We start from the raw sequence: 21,235 nt of genomic DNA, 5'->3' as shown, positions 1-21,235 counted from the left end.
ATTGGGATTATGAAGTCTGCAATGATTTTGTTTGGAATTATGTTACGTTTTTATTGGTTTGTTGATCAGATGCTAAGTGTTGAAAAGGCTGCTTTGCTAATTAAAATGTTAAAGTTTTTAAAAATAAACACAAAAGCTGAAGTATAATTATTATTTTTTCACACATTTGCTCAAACTGACACCATGTCCTGACAGTTTATGAGACATAATATATGAAAAGACCTGACCAAAATCAACCAATCAGAGCCAGGAGGAGGGACTTAGCGGTGTCAATCATCCTATTGTACTTGCTGATAAATGTGCTAATGGCAGAGAAACAACTTACTGTTCTGGGACACCGTTTATCCTCCATCATTGGTGGCCTTGCTAACTATGGAGATGTGCAATGCCACATGGAGAGTGATTGACAGCGCTAAGACCCGCCTACTGGCTCTGATTGGTTGTTTAGAGGTAGTGCTGGGAAAAGACAGAGGAGCTTGTTTTTTTCCCCCCACAGATTATCTGTCTCATACTATACTGTCATGACATAGTGACAGTTTCAACAAATATATGAAAAAATATTTTTATAAATATTATGTGCTGCAGCTTTAAGACAAGATAGGTAAATCAAAAGCAGATTTAGTTTCTATGTTCAACCTAGATAAATCCTCATCTTTTTTGAAATGATCAATTATTTAAATAAAATAAACTAATTGGGAAAGAGTTATATTGTTGGTCAATATCGTTATCAGTTTTTGAGCCCCAGCGCTGTTGCCATAGCAACGTAACAAATGATATTTAGTTATAGGTTTTTTGTTGTTGTTTTTCACAAAAAAGACATCACAGGACTAAAGAGATGTGGGAGATAATACTATATAAGACTTAGATAGATAATCGAACACTAGATTGCACAGCTAAATACTAATTTAGCCCTCAGATTGTCATCTAGGCATGTTTTTGTGTTTTTATCAAACACCATTTTCAGCTGGGATACACTTGCCACATAATTTGATATTTTTGCGAGTTTGCATGCTTAATTTAGGTACAATTTTGTTCTTCTCTGCTAAATCTGCAGATTGTTTATCTCTAGTCTCCCGTATGGAAAAGATAATATGAATCAATTTTAATGCGACTAAGATCGCACTGAGGCGGGCGATAAACAATCAAACATAAAACATGTTGCAAATAACTTTTAAATGCATGAGAATGAGCTGTTTTTATTTTTACCTCGCCTGCGATGTGTCCATTTCTGAGTGTGTTTAAGTGCCTCAGAAGATAAATCAAGCCCACCTTAACTAGGTCAGACATTTGAACACATTCAAAATAGATGAATCTGTTCTTCTATTTCTGTAAAGGTCTGCGTGTTTGTCCGCAAGACGCTTCACGAACTGCTACCCTCTTGAAGTCAAGCAGGAAAAATCTTCCTTTAAATCCAGATTTTCTTTGATTCCTGCTTAAATTTGTCAAAAACCTGAATCTTCTGTGGGAAAATAATCATTTTATTAAATAAAAACAACAGATTTTATCACAGTTGTAACATTTGTCATGTCATAGCAGAGCCACAATTTTAAGAAAAAGCTTTTAAAATTCCTTAACAGATACATGTGGAAACGTAATCATATTTCTGACACTATTAAAAGATGTTAGCTGCTATCTACCACCAATAGGTGCTTTTTTGCTGCATGCAGACCTACAACGCATTAAAGATAGTGATGTGAGGGATGGAAAGAATGGAATGATGCTGGGAAAGAGAGAAAGATGCAGACATGTGTGTGTGTGGGGTGTGTGTGTGTGTTTGTGAGAGAGAGAGAAGTTCCTTACGGCAGAGGATCCCCTGCTCTTTCATATCTCACCAAGCGTGACTAACGCCTGGCTTTACTCTGTCACGCACACACACACACACACACACACCCCACACACACGTACCAGGATGCTGAATCTGCTCCCAATCTAGTCACGTTTCTCTGGGTATGCAGGACTGGCTGACACACTAACACATGACAGCAAGCGCGTACACACACTTCACATCTTCCTGCGTCTCTAAATGTATGTATGTTAGAGCCAATGTGTGTGTGTGTATGTGTGTGGTTGTGGTCAGCGGGCAATCTGCAGGCTTGGTTCTGATTAAGAAGGCTCATATTTGGTAGCCAAAACACAAATAGAAATAAAAAACATTTTAATTGTCTCTTTTATTTATATATTCATTCATTTTAGAGGAGTTTTACCGTCTAAATAAAAATTATTGAAATTACGCCAAGTCCGCGCGCGTGTTTGTGTGGCTAAGTGCAGAGGGCAAGCGCGTGCAGCGTTGTGACAACATTCGAGCCAGGGTTTCCTCATGGTCCTAGCGCCCCGCCGATCAAATGCTTCCCGCCACATTATTTTTCCAGGCGCTTTTGACTAATTACCGACATGACAGCCAACAACAAAACATCATGGCGAGAGGCGGAGAGAAAATAAACCGGGCTGAATGTCATGAGAAGGGTAAGATCGGCTCGTTTTGTCGATGCTGGCCTAAATGAGGTTAAAGTGTGGAGCAGTGGAAGTGGGTTTGGGGCATGTCTGTTTGAATTCATAGGAAGTGGATGTTGTAGTGTTATGCGCTCCCCGGTGTAAAGCAGCCGCCAACTGCCTGCCTAAAAAAAACAAAACACAGTTTCAAAAATAGACCTTGTTCTGACCAAGAGCATAGTCAGCTCTATGATCACATGTTTTTGGATAATTTCGCTTATTTTCTTCCATTTGTCTCAATTATTATCATATTTGTATTATTATTAGAAAAAAAATCTCTATTCGATTTTATAACATTCACATTACATTACCTTAGAAATAGCAGAGGTGGCAGAGTACCCAAAAATTGTACTCAAGTCAGAATACTTCAACATATTTTTACTAAAAGTAAAAAGTAGCCATCCAAGTAATTACTCAACAGTGAAAAGAAGTCTACTCAATTACTGTGTATAGTATCACATTTTCAGTCACTTAATACTTAAAAATTACATAATCAGACAGATCAACATGTAAAGTTAAGTGGAAATTTTGGTATTTTAAGGACAAAAATGACAATAATTCACATAAGGAGCAAAAAATAACAAAGTCTGGCAAAATAAAATGTTTCCAAATCTGTTTCTTCCGATAAAATACCTTTGAAACTTTAACAAAAACTGCAGGTGTGTCTGTGTCTGGTGAATTTTTGGTTAAAACATGTTTGTTTTACGTTTCCTGTTTGTGTTTAAAGTTGGATGACTGATTGATGCTTAATTGGTATAATGAACTAACTTGTGAGATTTTTTTTTCTTCAAACTACTCCTTTTCACTCAAAACTTTTGCTCATGTCAACATGAAGTAAAGAAATAAATAATTATAAAAAAGAAGAGTTGCAAATAGGCCTGTTGCAAAAAAAAGAAGTATTTTGGACGATAAATTGTCCCAGTAGTTATTAAAATATTGTCTTGAGACAATTTTTAGGTAAAATATTTATAATGCCATAATAATGCAAGTTAGCTTTCTCAAAGAATAATAAAGTTTGGGTTTTTACAGAACACTCTACACGGGAACTGTAGAGTGACAATGTAAAAAAAACAACCAAAAATAATAATCAAAAACTAAAAATCCACACACAACCGAAACCATAAATAAAATGCATTTGATCAACCTCATTTTAATTTATTATGCAATAATTTGATTAATCTTATTCCACCATTATTATTTGATATGTTTTATCATCAAATATATTATGATATATTTATAATAACATTTTTAATATAAATAAATGCATATCCACACACAGTATTGTGTGTTCTTGCTGTCTGTTGGCTACCTACAGAGAGGTCAAAAGGTCATAGTATCAATACTGTCTGTGTGACTGTCTGGCTCTCTGCAGGGGAGGTGAATCTGTCTCTTATCTTAGCTACAGGCTCTGTTTGTCTGATAGGAGTCTTAATTTATCCTCTCTTACTGTACCCTGAACTCGCCATGACGCAGTTACACCCGGAACAAAGTCGGCTCAGAAACTTCTGGTCTCTGACTTTATGACATCTCGTAAATCACCTGGATTTCAACATAAAAATACCTTATTTTTGAGGTCTGTTTATATTCAATATTCTCAAGAATGATTACATGGAGGCTTACGAGGAAAGCTGGTTTGCTAACTAGCAAGCAAACTTTCCTAGCAAACTATAGGAAGGTTTGCTAGGAAACTAGCCTTCCTAGCAATCTAGGAAACTAGCAACTTTCTTATACAAGACATTTGTAAGTTAGTTTAAAATCATTGTTAAAAATAGGCTTTAAAATTCTCCTATTGGTCTATTTTGAAATTTTTTAATTCATTTGGCAGGAACAACATACAGTACTTAAAATACCCCAGTATTAACCAAAATGCTTTTTTCATCTCTTGTCCCTGGACAATAAGTCATTTGTCTTGCTAACAACAAACAAAGGTTATAAAAACAAGGTCAAAATAACTTAATTACACGCATTTTGTCAATACATACAAACAGCAAATACAAAACAAAGGGCACTACAACACAAACATTATGTCAATATAAGATTATTTCTGCATGTGAATATTTCTATAGATTTCAATCATGACGTTTTCCTGATAATGTTTGCCTTTTGATCTTTTATAAAGGTCTTTTTATTTCTTTGTGCACGAATAGTTTAATCTAAATAAAGTAACCTTGACTTGCCCTCTTTGTACGAATTATCAAGGCCATCAAAAAATTATCAAATGTCCTTGCAAATTCACCAAGGGCATATATGAGCGCAACCCCAGCTCTGCGTTACAGGAATTATGAATGCATGGTGGTTGGATGAGTGGAAACCATGAAGCAGAATGTCCTTGAACGCCCCAGAGAGAAATGTACCTTGAAACGGTTTTAAATTGTTAAACAGTATTCTTCGCAGAGTAGTACGACTTCGCTGGTGTCACTGAAAATCCCTATGTGAGCATTTAGAGATGTGGTAATGAGAGCCCTAAAATATGAATGGGATAAATTAATCTGAAATACAAGTGTGCCAAAATGAAACAGATTTTAAGCGGATGTATTATTCAAAATTCACAGTTGTCACATTTTTGTACTTCCGTTTGGGTTTCTACTGCTTCTAAAAACAAGCGCTTAAAAAAAAATCAACAAAGAGTTTTTTGGCAGTAAGTTAATGTTTTTTGGTGTTTAGAAAATTAGCTTTTGTAAAAATCAGCAGGCACTGCCCCGTTACCTAGCAACCACAGCAGAGTTCTGCTCGTTGCCTAGCAACCCAAGCTGAGCTCCAGTCAGCTGGTTTTACCGCTATATGCGCTGTACAATGGCTGCTGGAAAAGTCTTTTGTCGTTGACTTACTATCCAGAAACCACTTGCTGCTTTCTTGTTGGTTGTGCAGGAGGCTCCACTTCTGCTTTTCAAAGACGTACGGTTTTGTAATTGCGCATCTGTTTGCAGACATTTTCACGTGCGAGTGTAAACGTTGAGCTAGGGGCGTAGCCAGCAGCATTGAGAGTGACAGGAGGCCCTTAAACAAATAACTGATCACACTGAAATCTCATCTAAGGATGATTTTGTGTAAAACATTAAATAAAAATGTTTTGTATAGGCTATAGACCGATTCAAACCTGTACAAGGAAGCATTATAGGTCATCTTTAATGAAAAAACTGCTAAATTGTTTGGTAGTTTTTTTTCTGATAACATCTGTGCCCTTTTTCATTGGATTTGTGTTGTTGACATTTTAATATTTGTAAATCTAAAATGTCTTAAGGGTGTTCAGTGGCAAGCATTACCATGCAAAGCATTATTTCTGTAGTTTCAAACAGCTAAGCAGTCTTTCTGTATAAGAACCACAAATCCCTTTAAATGAGCGCTTCACACATTTTACAGCAAATTCTCACTGTACCTTCACCCCAGGTGAGGATCAAGCTGCGCTTTCAGGATATAATTTATGAACTTGTCATTTACCGAACGGAGGGAAGAGATTGTTTTAGATTGTCTTTAATTGGAGGTGCAGCTTTTGCTGGAATTACTCTGTTATCTTGATGTGAGCCACATTTTGTTTGCCGTGCAGCTTAAATAAGCCATCTGTTTTTCATAGCACGTCCTGTTTTCTCAGATTGGTTTAAGCAAAACATAAAATAAAAGATTAAAACCATGGATTCACTAAATTAGCTCAGTGAGTAAAGGACTTTGCGCTGATGTAATTTTTTGTACTGAGGGTCTTCCTCCTTGCTGCTCAGCCAGCTGAATGTTTCACATCTGGCATCATACATCCCTCCCCCATCAGCTTTCCTTTTTCTCTCTGTATTTTGTCCTTTATAGGAAGATAAAATGCCTAATACTTCATAAAGGAGCTGCAGAGTGTTTGTTAAAGCTGAATTAGACAGAGTAGAGCGGTCGGTGTGGCTCTCTGTTGCAACTGAAAGAGGCATGATGATGATGTACAGTTATGAGGAAGAGAGAAGGAAACTGTTACTCCCTGAGGCGCTTTAGTCCCCTCTTCACCGTCCTGGCTCAGTTTTTTATTTATTTTATTTGTTTTTTTGTGTTGCCTGAAAACTTCTGCTTCCAGCCGTGCGTGTCAGTCGGAGCGGTCATGCATGTGCAGGACAGGAAGCTCAGGAAACAATTACTGTCATGCTGGGTGTACACCTGCACTGGCCCATGTGCTTACACTAAGAAAATGTCCGATCTAACATCTTATTACACATGCATGTGTGCACACACTCACGCTCTGTTTGTCTCTTTAAAGGAGCAGTACTACGTAAAATCAACCATTTTTGTCATGTTATGATGTTAATGCCTCAACAAAAACATACCTGGAGTATTTCTTTGGTTCTTTAGTGCATTTTTGAGAAATCCTTTAGTCTCCATGGCAACCATTCAGCTATGCAAAACGCCTGGACGGCCCTAGCCCCGCCTTCGAGGCGCAGCTCCTCCTCTGAGCTGCAGTTTCCCCCACTCAGCTACTTCAGACTAAGTCATATTTTATATTTATAACATTTTTATAAAAACTAAAGTTAAAATAGTTACGTGATTGTGATATAATACAGCACTATGTGCCTGGAAAGCACATAATGCTGCCCCTTTAATCTGCATGGCAACCACTGAGCGGTGCAAAACACCTGGGTGAACCTAGCTCCGCCTTCGAGATGCAGCTCCTCCTCAGCTCCTTCAGACTAGCCAGCAGCAATTAGCAAACACCTGGTGGAACTGCTGAGATCATTATAGGAGCTACTTCTCAGAGTTTTTAAAGAGACAGAGACCCAATTTTAAGGAGCTAAATTAGGAAGTCGTATTTGATATAGACAACAACTGAAAGTAAGGTAGTTACTTGATTGTGGTATAAAATGGAAATATATGTCTGGAAAATACATTGTACTGCCCCTTTAAGGGTGACGCTCTATTCTTTTTTTACTCTTCTAAATCTTGAATCTAAATGATTTACTTCTAATTATTAACATCTATTTTCTGTCTTTTCCTTCCTTTGTGTTTCATTCCCTGAACCATGTTTTGCCTTTTCCTTTCCTGCATTTTCCTTTTACTTTCCCACTTTTTAACCCCTCCATCGGTGTAGAAGTATCGATATCAAGAAGAGGAAGGGGCTTCAACAGGTGCCCCAAGACTCCACCATCACACCTGCCATCAGCATCCAATGGGAATAGCCGGAGAGATAACGGATGGAGAGACCCTGGGGAGGGATGGAGGGACCCTGGGGAGAGATGGAGGGACCCTGGGGAGGGATGGAGGGACCCTGGGGAGGGATGGAGGGACACTGGGGAGGGATGGAGGGACTCTAGGAAGAAGTGGAGGGACACTCGGGAGGCAGGGAGGGACGCTAGGCAGGGACAGAGGGACTTGGAGGCGAGGTGGAGGCGGCATCGGGAGCATGGAGCGAGAACGGGACCGATCCCTGGGGAGGGACGGCTCCCTCGGTCACCACGGTGACCTGCGTGGGGCGGAGCTGGTGCAGGTGGCGGAGCGGCAGCTTTCCCATATCCAACATGTCCACGGATACGTCACTCATACACACATCGCACCTACTCAGGTAACTCGATGTGGCGCCCTATGCGACTATAGTAGTTATGTTTAGTCGGTGTCAAAGATTAGTCACTTGAATGTTATTTTTTCATTTGCTTCATCAGTGTGGACACTAAACTGCAATCACACCAACCCTGTTTGGTCCGCTTTAACCAAACGCTAGTCCGTTTGTTTAGAAAGTCCAGTTAGTTTGCGGATGTGTGAATGCGTAATTGAACTCTGGTCCGCCTAAAACCTAGATTTTGGTTTAGTTGACATGAACTCTGGTGCAATTCGAATGCATATGTAAACGCCAATTGGCACAGAGACTGCTCCAAAAGCAGGAAGTGGACCACAGCACAAGGCATCCTGGGTAAATATTACCAAAACAAAGGCAAGAGTCTAGCGCTGCAAGGGGAAATGCCTCGTAGTCTTTTGCTAAAATCAAAAGAGAAACCACTAAAATCTGACGCCATTCCATTTTTGTTTACATTTTGTGAAAAAGGAAGTTTCAAAAGTTATTGTGTCGTTTCCTTCAGTGGTTCTTGGTACAGCGCCCCCACAGGCGAGGAGGGAAACTGGTTTTTCAATAAGTTTAGTTCACCTGACAGTGGAGTGTGAATTTGAACCACAGCAGCTGAAAATGTAACAAATGTTGCAATTTTGGTCCCCAATTGAACCAAGTCTAGTGGACTACCATTATGAAAACCTGATAGTCCAGTTTAAAAAGACAAAACAATATTTTTTATAAAAGTTGCACACTGCATCTTTAAAGACGTGACTTTCAAATTACGTCAAACATAGTGGACAAAGTCTGGAGCCCAGGTTGTCTGAATTCACCTTCAGCCACAAACTTTGTCTTTCTATCAGGAGAATACTTCTGCACATCTGTGCTGAGGCTCCTGCCCCACTTTTCAGTTATAAAATCCTTTGTTTCATTGTCTTTGGCTTCTGAAATCCTCCTTATTTTGGTAGATTTTAACACATCTGCATCAGAATTAACATTGCATCTATTTTTCTCTCTGACTTGCATTTATTTAGATTTTATTTCTACACTGCAGCTACAGTATTTGTTTTTTTAACAACTGGTAAAGTTAAATTAACATTAAAATAATGACCACCTGTCAAGGTGGTACGACTAACATGTTTAATTTCTTTGTCTTTGGTTTCATTTTCATCAGATCGTAATGTTCTCCCTCTTCTTTTTTAATGTTCTGGCATGTGTGGTGGGTTTAATTTTATAAAATTTGTCTCTGTTTGGTTGAAACGCGTCTGTATTTGTTTGTTTCGGTACATAACAGAGCTGAGTGTGCTTTGTGTTTCGTCTTTGCACTAATAAAATTTCAGAACCAGCAGTTCAAAGGTTAACCAGGTGGAAACCTTTAGCCAAAGCCGAAGAGATTCGTTGTTGCAGGAAAAGTTGTTGTGCAGCTCCACCTTGTGACTAGACACCACTCACTCCAAAGTCACAACAAATATGTTTTATTTTTAAATTTTAAAAATTAAAGTTATTTACTTTGTGGACATTTAGGATACCTGGATCTTTATGACATCACAGCAACATTATCTCTATTATCATCAATGTTTTCTGCAGACTTATCAGCTATCTGTCTGGATAAAATCTGCGAGGAGAGCTCCTCCGTCTGCGGTCAGCGTGTGTGTTTGCTGCTGGGATTTTGGGTTTATTTTGAGAACTTCTTCCCAGATGGTGTGTGTTTATTTGAATGTGTGACCACAGGTGCTGGATCTGGCTTCTTTTTGTATGACAGATGGACCAGCCATCTTGTCCTCGCCATGTAAATGTTCCTTTCTCTGTCTCTACTCCCAAACATTCACTCACATAGTCACGCTCCGCATAACCCCGTTTCCAAAAACTGCAAGTAGGGCCATGTGAAAAATCTGTGGTGTCCAAAAAAAGGTAGAAATCTGGGAAGTTTGGTTGATTAATGATTAAAAAAAACAAACAAATACAACCTCTGAATTTGAATTAGGTTTATTTTACCAGTTTGGGTGACTCCAATGCTCATTTCATGGCAGAAATCTAAAACTTGATGTATTTCTCAGCAGGTAAAATCTCTCATTTCATTCACACAAACCCCAAATACCTGTACAGAGTTTTGTATTTTTATCAAATTGACTCGCTTCTGTTCATCCATAACTTCTAACCATGTTACATTTTTATTTGTGAGAACAGAAAACAGTTTCCGCTTCATCTCGAGCACAGCAACTTTTCAAAATCTACTTTTGTCAGTTTTCTCTTTAACATCCCAAAGCATAACTTTATTTTCCAGAATGTTTCAGTTAATTATTATTATATTAAACTGAAATACAGCTGAATGTACAGTCAGATGTAGATGATTCATTTTCACACCATTAACAGAAATCCCACAGGATCCCAATTTATTTTGTACTTTAATATGTTTTTGGTCAAGAACATCAACATTATCATCTTTAATTTGTTTAGTGATAATATAATTATCCTAAATGTAAGTGCAGCTCAGTTGTTAAAGCTGCAGTATATAAGTTTTATTAAAATTTAAAATGTTTTTACATATATGTTAAAACTGCCACTATGTCGTCACAAAATGAGACGGAAAATCAGTTAAAAAAAATAAATTTCCTCCACCTCTTCCTGAGCTACTCTTGCTCCACCTGTGGGAGCAGTGCATTTCTTCAATCAGAGCCAGGAGGAGGGTCTTAGTGCTGTCAATCATCCTTGTGAACATGCTGCTAAATATGCTAATAGCAGACAAATAACCTACTGTTACAGGAAAAACAGTAACAGTATCATCATTGTTGGCTATGCTAACTAGCCTTAGCATTCATAGCAGGTTCTGATGACCGGGAGAAACCATGATTGACAGCGCTAAGACCTCCTCCTGGCTCTGATTGGTTGCTTTTGGTCAGCAGCGGTTCATTTCTTCAAATTTTTTTAACAAACATGTTTAAGATTAGAGTCACATACCCCAACTTTGAGAGCTTCTTCCGACAAACTGTTGGCTGTGTCTGTACACCGTAGGTAGAATCACCCGAGGCACCATTTGATGAGGAGGTGTGGCCTCACTCAGAAGGCGAGAGGCTGAATGAAGTTCCAGCTCCGCCTTTCTCCTCCTGTATTCACAAGCCACTCCTACTATCAGGTAATCTTTGCTTTGTGGCCATTGCATGTATTCATGGCCTCAAACGTCATGCATGCCTGGTTGGTTCACAGTAATGAGCATGCAATCATATTTTCAGCACCCATGTTATTATTAGTTTTATTTCTTGCTAGAGTTGGTGATGTTTGAATGTTAAACATCGTACACCACACAGAAATAATTACAACAGTCCCAGTGTTTTTATTAGCAGAAGGAATCAAACATGAGGGAAAAATGACTACAGAATGTTTATGATTTTAGAAGAAGGAGACATAAGTGCACTGGAGTCTCTTGAAAATTTAAAACTTAATTATATAGAGAAAATATTGCCATTTATACAATGGCATATTGGGGTCATTGTATATACACATTTTTTTAAAAGGAGCAAAATGCCAGCACAAAAACAAGAGTTTAAGATGAATCTCAAAAATAAAAAAAGAGGAAAATTTCTGAGAGCAAATGTTGAATTTCAAAAGTCGAAAGTTTTCAACTTGTGAAACTCAGAAACTTCCATGTTTGTCCTAGAAAATTTCAGAGATTTATCTCAGAATTTCTGATATTTTTCTAGCAAGTTTTTGACTTTTCAAACTCAGAAACTTTCTTGTTTTCTGGCATTAATCTAAAGATTTCTGTGTTTTTTTCTCACAAATTTTCAACTTTTGGAACTCAGACATGTCCGTATTTTTCTTTTTTATCTTTCTTTTTTTGTTGAGAAAATTACGGACATGTCCTTGTTTTTTCTAGAATATTTTTGCGGTTGAACTCAAAAGTTTTTGGCACAAATTTATTCCTCCATTTTTTTTTCGATCAACAGTGGCCCCAATGCTCCGTCATACATTTATGTTATTTTTACAATACGACAAAAAATATTCAAGCGATATGTTCACCCCTGTTGGCATTTAAAAGTGGTACATGTGTCTCTTAAAAATATATTGTATTTCTGCATGTATATTTTCAGATCTGGATGATTCAGTTATGTATACATTTGTTCTAAAAACACTATTTCAGTGATCCAGTAACTGAATACAGAGTGCATGTGAATGTTGTCGATGGCGGTACTGATGTGACATTTATGTATTTAGTTAATCATCTCATTTCATACCTAAAAACTTTAAAATATTACAGTTGGTTTAGTCTCTTGTGTTTTTTGTTTTTTTGTTTTGTTTTGTTTGTTTGAGTCTGTAAATCCAGATCAGTTTTGGAACCGAGAACATATTTTACTTCTTTTACTCGCTTTAGTTGCAGTTGCAGTTTGTAACCTGCAGGAGGCAGCAGAGGACAAACTACAGATGGGGAGTAAATTAATTCACAAAACCAAACGGATTTAATAGCAAATAATAAATTCAGACTATATGGACGGTCTTGGCAGGCTTTAATCTTCATTAATCGGAATTTATTGTGAAAAACATTAATAAAAATTCATATAAGTAATTTCTCATGAGAAGTGATAAATGACAGTAAATAATACAGTAAATTCCTACTGTAATAGGAAATCCCTTGCTTGTTTTATTAATTATTTTTAATATTTACAGTGTATAAAACTACACTGTAGTAGTAGTTTCACTACAGATTGGTTATTTAAAACCAGTCTTTTAAATAGCCCCCTGGCAGTTTTTATAAATTGTTTTAAATAGCCCTCGTCTCCAATGTTTAGGCCGATTCACGCATATTTCTGCTTCTGAAAGCTGGTATAAATCTTGCAGTGAAGTGTCGGAATGAGGGCGTAACGTGTTGCTGCACATTACAATGGGCACACATGATTGCATTGCAGGATGGGAAATTGCAGTTTATTTAAAACATATGTCACCATTTCCAGGCTGTGAATGGTACTGAATGATATTATTGGTAGTGTCTGGTTCTCCTTTGGCTATTATAGGCTGTATTATAGGTGTTGATACTGCGGCAATGTGAGAACACAAATGAAATTATCTGTAGGCCAGACAAGCAAAGAACATACCCCAGAACTGTTAGTTTGCATCGCAAAGTAAGATTTTGTTGAGTTCTGGTGAAAATATCTTAGGAGACTTGAAATAAGACAAACTTGCCTTTTCAGCAGCATATAGGAAAATAATTCCCTTAACATTGACAAAAAAAAGTATAGTTTAACTGGTAGATTGTTTCACTTATTTAAAAAAAAAACGACTCCCTCTGCGTTGTTACCTAGCAACCCCAGCCAAGCCCATTGCGTCACCTAGCAACCAAATTCTACTTCGACTGGGAGATTATTTCACTTATAACACGGAAAAATGTCTTTTTGTAAGTGAAATAATAGGCCATTTTTCCCATCGATATTAGGAATTATTGACTCTAAACAAACTTCTATATGTTGCTGAATATTTTGCATTTGCGTTACAAAAACTGAATGGAATATATTGAGCCCAATCTTCCACGCTGCACTGCAAAACGGCAAAATCTTAAGTATTTTTTTAATCTAATTTCTTGTGAAAATATCTTGTTTACTTGAAATAAGACAAAACTAACTTACAAGTAACTTTTTAGTAAGACATAGGAGCTTATTTTAAGTCAATAATCAATAAATATTGGGTAAATTTTCTACATGTTATAAGTGGAATAATCTGCCAGTGGAACTAGTGTTTTGTTATTATCAATATTAAGGAATTATTTTCTTAAAGCAAGCTCCTATGTCTTGCTGTAAGTTAGTTTTGTCTTAATTCAAGTGTACTAAGATATTAATCCAAGAAATTAAACTTGTGTAACTTTTTTCTGCTGCGTTTTCACTATCCTGTTTGGATAAAAAGCAGCTGATCCGATCAGAAGTGGTCCTGATTCACCGTGTCGACCTGCCTAGAGTTTACCGACTTCCTGTCTGCCTGTCCGATACGTCAGCCTGATTCGTGCCTTCAAAGCAAGCAGCCAAACCAATCTTTTAAATAACTCCCTGGTTAAATTTACTGCTTGTTCTGCAGAGGTGGAATGCTGCAGAACTGTAAAGTCTGATTTGTTTTCTTCCCATGCCACACATATAGCAGTATGTTCACTCGGAAACCTTAGCGGCTTTTAGTCATTAAGATAATGCGGATAATTAGGAAGGAAGGAGTGGACCAGTGAGCAAGGGAGTGGCGAAAGACGAAGGGAGAATTACAGGCGGACTGATGCAGAGTCTGTTTAGAGTTAATCATTCTGCCAATCAATTGATTCTCCACTCCCCAAATTATCTGCTTTTCCTCCCACTGACTGAAACTGAGAGCAAAGGAGATTTACGCAATAGGTCATCTGACATAAAACTTTGAAAAATAATCACTCTCTGACTCACTCTCATTACTTTTTAACGATTAGGTCATATTTATATCTGAGGGATCGGTACATTTATTTGACAACAATACACAACATTGTGCCACATAGATTTCCGGTGAATTTTGATGCAAAAGTGTGAAAGTTTCTTTCAAACTTATAGAAACAAACTTCAGTCATTTTCCATATCTAGTGCTAATAAATTCTGATTCTCAATTTTAAAACCTTTTGTTGCTGCTTACAGACAGAGTTGGGTAGTAACTAGTTACATTTACTTAAGTAACGTTTTTGAATAAATGCACTGATGGAGTATTTTTACTACGCTGTACTCTTTCCGTTTACTAGAGTAATTTTATTATGACGTATCTCTACTCTTACTTGAGTAATATTTTTGGATTTTTTACTCACTGAATAAAGAAAATGTTTTAACCAAAAATTCACCAGACACAGACTCACACCTGCAGTTTTTGTTAAAGTTTTATAAGTTTTTTATGAAAAGAAACTGATTTGGAAACATTTTCTTTTGTCTGATTTTGTCATTTTATTTTGTTACTTATATGAATTATTGTCATTTTTGATGCTTAAAATACCAACATTTCCACTTGACTTTATTTTTTGGTCCATCTGATGACATAATTTTTAAATATTAATTGATTGATAATTTGATCAGTTACTGGGTACTTGAGTAATTTTTTGGACGGCTACTTTTTACTTCTACTTGAGTACAATATTTTGGATTCTGTGTCCTCTTCTGGTCCCGGGCTTAAAAATGACCAAAGATATTTGGAGTTTTAGTTGCTTTTAAAATTTCTTGCCTGCTTTGAGCTTTTTTTATGTCATGTTACATGTTGAGCTGGACAATATGGCTGAAAAATGTATCACCATATAAGTGTTTCATACCAGTCGATATCGATAACTATCGATTTGTATTTTGATTTAAATATCTGAAATACTGCCGGACTGCATTTGTCGTCACCTTTTCTGTTTTATCCAGTTTTCACTCCATGCCGTTTTCAAGCAGTGGTGAAATCTGAAACTTCTGTTACTCAACAAGTTGTTGCTAGGTAACTAAAGAGTGAGTGAGTTGCTAGGCAACCACAGAGTGAGTGAGTGAGTTGATTCCACCAAGCTAGCTTACCTAGCCATGTTTGCTATGTATCCTAGTGTGGTAATGAACTATCAATGCTATCTGCTTGATTTCTTTAGAAATTGGATTTTTGATCCAATTTTAATAATGAGCTGAATTTTACTGCATTGTTTGAAAACTAAAATCAACTGGAAAATGTGAATGATTGGATTTTATTGACGTTTATGTCAATTGCAGAGATGGCGTGTTGTAAATTGGAAGTATATAAATTAACTGAATTGAATTATTATTATCATTGTTATTAACAGAAACAAAGTAACTTGTGTTAATTTGTGTGGAGTTTTTCCTAAATAAACTAAGTGTAGACCATTCTAATTTGAGAAAAAATCAAATGATAACTCAACCTTTTTTTGAGGTTGAGTTGAGAAACTACAACACAAAAACACAGTAGAATTTGTCAAGGAAATGTGAAACTTGATATGATACCAATAATGACTTGGTATCGATATTGTTGATATTTTGGATCGATCCTCTCTCCTCGAATAATTAAATCTTGCAGTTTTAATCTGTGGTTGCTATGTGGCACAGTTTGGATCAGTTTAACGTGTATAAACACGTTTCTAAGGCACAGTATACATATATAAGTCATATTAAGTTCATTCCTTCTAGTAAGCAGTATTTCTGCCCTGACGTTATCTCTTTGCTCTTGCTTTACAAAGGCTCTGGTGTATTCCTCTTTGTGTTCGCTATTTACTATGAGAGCTTGACATAGCTTTGCAAAATCGGTCTTACCAGAATCTGAAAGCGGTCTAATGGAAGGGCTGGGGAGAAGCCAAACTGATTAGGAATGCTAAAGGAAAGAGTCGCTCACTCAGTGCTTCTGAAAGCACCAGGATCGGCTTATTGACGCTGATAACGGTGATTTTTATTACATCTGCTGAGGTTTTGTTTGACAACCCCTGTTATATATACATGCTAGATATTGAACATGGTGATGCGTAGTTACATTACCTGCTGGATGTAACTAAAATGGTTGTGAGTGTGAGTCCAAACTGAGTGCTTACAGTTTGTTTAACAAGTAAACACAGAGTTTGCCTCATAGGCCGCCACTGGCATCCTGTACCTGTAATGATAGAAGAGAAAATTTGGCTTTCTCAGCAGTGTGACATTAAACATTTATGATGTGTGCTTTATTTAATTGCTTCTGAAATATTGATAGAGTTGGCATTCACTGGCTGACATTTGACTTACGGGAGACAAGAAAAAGAAGTGCATGAGGGAGAGAGGTGCATTAAGGGTTGAGATACGGTCAGTGTGCCACTGGACTCAGCTAGCCTCAGCTAGCTGCTCCGTGTTAGCAGCAGACAAGTTATATAATTCACTGGCTGCAATGATGTTATAATAAAATCATAGTTTTTGTATCTGTAAATTGAGAGGTAACAAATCAAAGTAGATTTTCCTTTAATGGATAAGAAATAGTTCATAGATATGTTATTAAGTAATCTCAGAACACTTTATAAATCATTAATAATTGATTATTATGCATTAATTAAGGCTGAGAAGGAGACAAAATCTACTGGTTTCTTTTCAAATAGTGAGCCAAATTTGTTCACATATATATTTTAATCTAGAGTTTGTTGTACTAAATATTTTGTATTGTCTTTTAAGCACAATAAGCATTTGTAAACTTAATTTTTCAGTCTCATTCTCACTCTTAATTAATGAATAATAAAGAATGATTAATGACTAATAAAGTGTTTATAGATTAATTGATAACATGTGACAAAGTGGTTCAGTTTGTGTTTACCACTTATTCATATTTCTGACCACACTCCTCCACAATCTAAAATATTACCTTATGATGCCCTTATTTTTTTTACCCGTTGTAGCGTTTTGTGTTAATTTTATCTGTAAATTGGGTGAACTTATAATCATAGAAATGTTACCAAGTGGTTTGTGGATTTAAAGGCTCAAGATCTGCATTCAGTCAGAATTTTATTGTATACCGTGACACTTTTTTTAAGTAAACAGTGAAACAAGCTTTAGTGGGACACTCCCTCAGTACCCAAAAAATTATATTATTATATATTTTTTTCCTTCTAAAAACACCAAAGTTTGTACATATTTATTGTGTTATAATAAATTACCTTGTAGCAAGTTTATTTCTTTGTTTTTGAAATAAAAAACAAATCCTTTCAGAGGTAGTCAAACTGAAGCTAGTGCTAATGCGCTAATTCTTTGTTTAGCATTTTGCTAACTTTGAAAATGTAAAATTTTATGAATAAATTCTAAAGTGCTAATTTTGTTTGATGTTTTTCAGACTGTCAGTAGAAATTCAACATGTGTTGGAATTTTGATTCCTGCTCTTATTCTGAAGTAGGAAAAGATTGTTTACACAGGATTTCCGTTTCCTCTCCTCATGTTCTCCACCCCTGATAAACCATTTTATCCCTAACATTTCCAAAAACTGCAATCAAAACCCTTTTTTCGCATCACAGGAGTCACACGACTTACTAGAGTAATTTTTTGATAGTAAGAAAGGAGTAAATCTCCACCAAAATCTCACAAATTTTGTGATTAATCTCAGAAATTTTCAAGAAATAACTTTGAAATTGCTGAATTCCAGAAGTAAAAAAATTGCAAGAAAAAGAAAATTATGAAATTTTTAAATTAAGTTCAGAAATTTGCAAGAAAAAAGCTTTAAAATGTTTTAAACTCCAGAAATCAAACATTTGTGAGAATTTTTTTTTTTAAGTTTTTAGATTGATCTTGGAAATTTGCAAGAAAAACTGGACAATTTCTGACCTCCAAAGCCATAAATTCACAACAATGAAAAAAAAATCAGAAAGAACCTCAGATATCTTACAGGAAAAGCTTGGAAATTGATGAGCTCTAAGAGAAGTTTACAAGAAAAAATCTGAAATTAATCTAAAAAAATGTACAGGAAAATTTCATAGCTCAAAAAGTCAGAAATGTGCAGAAAAAAAGAACTGAGATTAATTTAATAAAATTTATAGAAAAAACGTGAAAATCTGTGAGCTACAAAAGTTGGAAATTTGCAAAAAAATGAAAAAGTTGAAATTTTGAGATTAATCTCTGAAATTTTCAAAACAAATTTGAAAATTTCTGAGCTCCAGAAGTAAAAATTGGCAAGAAAAAAATGAGAAATTCTAAGATTAGCCTCAGACATTTTTATTTAAAAAAAGTCCAAATAACAACATAGACTTGAATCATTGCCCATTCTTTTACATCCATAAGAACATAAAAACATTTTTCATTCACTGAAACGCCCCTCTGACAATAAAACAGTTCATGTTGCTGTTTTTCCTATTTGCCCCAAATTATCTGATAGTCTGAACGGTTGACATCGATGCTCTTTCAATAAGCGTGACTTTAGATGTAAGTACAGCCGACTTCCCCTGACAAAACGACGTGCACCAACTCTGAGTTTTAGAGAATCTGCAGAAATCTTTCCTGCTCAGCCCAACTCGGCTCAGAAGTCTAATGGAAAGTGTGAGAAAATCTCATCCGTCCCGATGCGAGGAAACAACACATTAGTCAGGCTGCGTGTGCCAGGTGTATTTTCGGGCCTCTGGAAAGCTGTTGCCGTGGCAACGGTTCCCACGGAGACGCGGGGAGAAGCTGTGACAGGGGGTCCTGCCCCACCTGTGGCTAATCCACCGGGAGGCAAATGCAGCCGTGTGTTATTAAATGTTAGCGCAGGACTTTGGGATTATTATTTTTTACATGTATTATTGATTATTATTTTTATATTTTGCAGTTTTCTAGTTGTTTTGTTGTTTATGTACGCTTGTGTTTGACAGAGAGAGGAGTGTGTGGGAGAGCTGGGTGCTGCAGTCTCTGAAAAACAGCCTTAGGAGAAGATCTCTATCTCTTCCACAATTATGCACACACACACACACACACACACACGCCCACACACACACATGCTGAAACACCAAATCTATTGCCATACATCTTCACTTCCACTCTTTAGCAGTTTCAGTGGAGGAAGTTTGTTTTGTGCATTAAATCGTTCTCCGCTTTCCGTTGAACTCGACCTGCAACAGGATTAGAAAATGTTTGGAGTAAAAGACGCAGGGTGGTGTCACATGATTGGCTGACTGGATCGTAGGGGGGCGGGGCTTCCAGCGGTAATAATATCTGACAGTAAGGGAGAGGACAGCATCGGGTTGCAGCTGAAATAAAAGACTGTAAAAGACAATTTGCTGAAAGACAAGAGAGAGAAAGCAAACACAGGTCAGTTAGAGGCTGCCGAAAGAAACGAGAGAAATATGCAGAGTGAAGCGGACAAGAAGGAAGACTTGGAGGAACAGCAGAGATGTAAGAAGGAGAGAAGGAGAAACAGAAGAGTTGGACAATGATTCCTGCTGCCAGCCACCTACTTCAGATGCTCTCATCCTCGAATGTTTCTCTCCACCTCCCTCGTTTCATCCGCTCAGCCACCCATCACGCCCTCCCCGCTTCCTCCTATATTTAATGGGAGAAGGCACAGTGACAGGGGGAGATTGACTGGTCATCTTGGACTCACAGGGAAGGAGGGAGACGGAGAGGAGAGCAGAGTGAACTCCCCTAAATAATCAATCCTCATATCCTGCCGCTCGTTCCCCCTCACTCTTTTTTTTCTCAGACGAGGTGCAAAGAGGAAGCAGGAGAGACGGGAATCTGGAAGCTCTGGGAAGTGGATTCTTGACGTTTTCACCTGGGATGATGGAAACATTCATGAACAACAGCAGGCAACCAGGTGGACAAATGTCCGCCTCGGTTCTTCAAATCTGACGAGAAAAACTGAGAATCTTTCCAAGAAACAGAAAAAAAGATTTTAAAAAATAGAACTCCGACTGCAGATTCTTTCTGGGACGAAGAATCGGGGATGAAAAGGTGGAAAGGAGATAAAATCTAAGTTGGAGTCAAATAGCTGGAACTATGAACTACATTTTTGGCAACAACACCCTGTACCCCCGCAGCTCCAGAGTGGGCGGGGCATCTGGAGGTCAAGGGGCGGGGCTAGGAATCAAGCAGAAGTTGGGACCAAAGCGAGGCTCTTCGGAGGAGCTGGCGCCTCCACACACTTCGTCTCCGTCCACCTCGTCTCCGGCCTCCTCCTCTCCCTCCACCTCCTCGTCTCGCTGGCAGCAGCTCCTCACCTTCTTCTCCAGGAGGAGCGCCTTCACAGATTGTATCAATTCTAGTCAGGTAATGTGGCGCAGCAGGCGCGTGTGTGTGATGGATGTCAGGGTCATTAAAGTTTGAGATTAATCTAAAGAATTTTCTGGAAAGAACTTTAAAATTTCCGAGCTCCAAAAGTTGAGAATTTGCTAGAATAAAACTCAGAAATATTTTAGAGTAATTTTACATATTTTCTGGAAAGAAACATGAAAATTTCTGAGCTCCAAAAGTCAAACATTTTATAGAGATTAAACTGTGGAAAGAGAATTTTTGAGTTCGAAAAGTTGAAATTTAGTTATAAAAAAAAGAAATGAGGAGTGAAAAACTTTGAAATTTTAAGGTTAATTTCTCATATTTTATTTTTTTTTTAAAAGTTTAAAAAAAATTCTGAGCTCATAAAGCCAAAAGTTTAAAAAGTTAAAGCATTTTCGACTTTTGGAGCCAGAAATTTCTAACTTATTTCTGGAAAATTTCTGAGAGTATTCTTAAAATGTGTGAATTTTTCTCTCGCACATTATTGCCTTTAGGAGCCCAAAGATTTCTAGTTTTTTTCTAGAAAACTTCTGTTATTTTTCTCAAAATTTCA

The 21,235-nt window shown here is 37.1% G+C and overlaps 1 protein-coding gene across 1 annotated transcript in view; it reads left to right on the top strand.

The window, feature by feature from the left end:
* The window catches only part of LOC116725863 (translation initiation factor IF-2-like), a 52,677-nt gene extending 32,418 nt beyond the window's left edge, over window positions 1-20,259 (top strand). Inside the window, exons 5-7 of the mRNA XM_032572260.1 lie at window positions 7,541-8,011; window positions 11,003-11,123; window positions 20,111-20,259. Of these exons, the coding sequence (XP_032428151.1) occupies window positions 7,541-8,011; window positions 11,003-11,123; window positions 20,111-20,259 (741 nt within the window). The remainder of the gene's footprint in view (window positions 1-7,540; window positions 8,012-11,002; window positions 11,124-20,110) is intronic.
* Window positions 20,260-21,235: the final 976 nt, after the last annotated feature.

The sequence above is a fragment of the Xiphophorus hellerii genome, chromosome 9, assembly GCF_003331165.1.
Source record: "Xiphophorus hellerii strain 12219 chromosome 9, Xiphophorus_hellerii-4.1, whole genome shotgun sequence".
NCBI classification, from domain to species: domain Eukaryota; kingdom Metazoa; phylum Chordata; class Actinopteri; order Cyprinodontiformes; family Poeciliidae; genus Xiphophorus; species Xiphophorus hellerii.
Note: the sequence above shows the minus strand (reverse complement) of the source record. Positions and strands in the feature narration are given on the sequence as shown.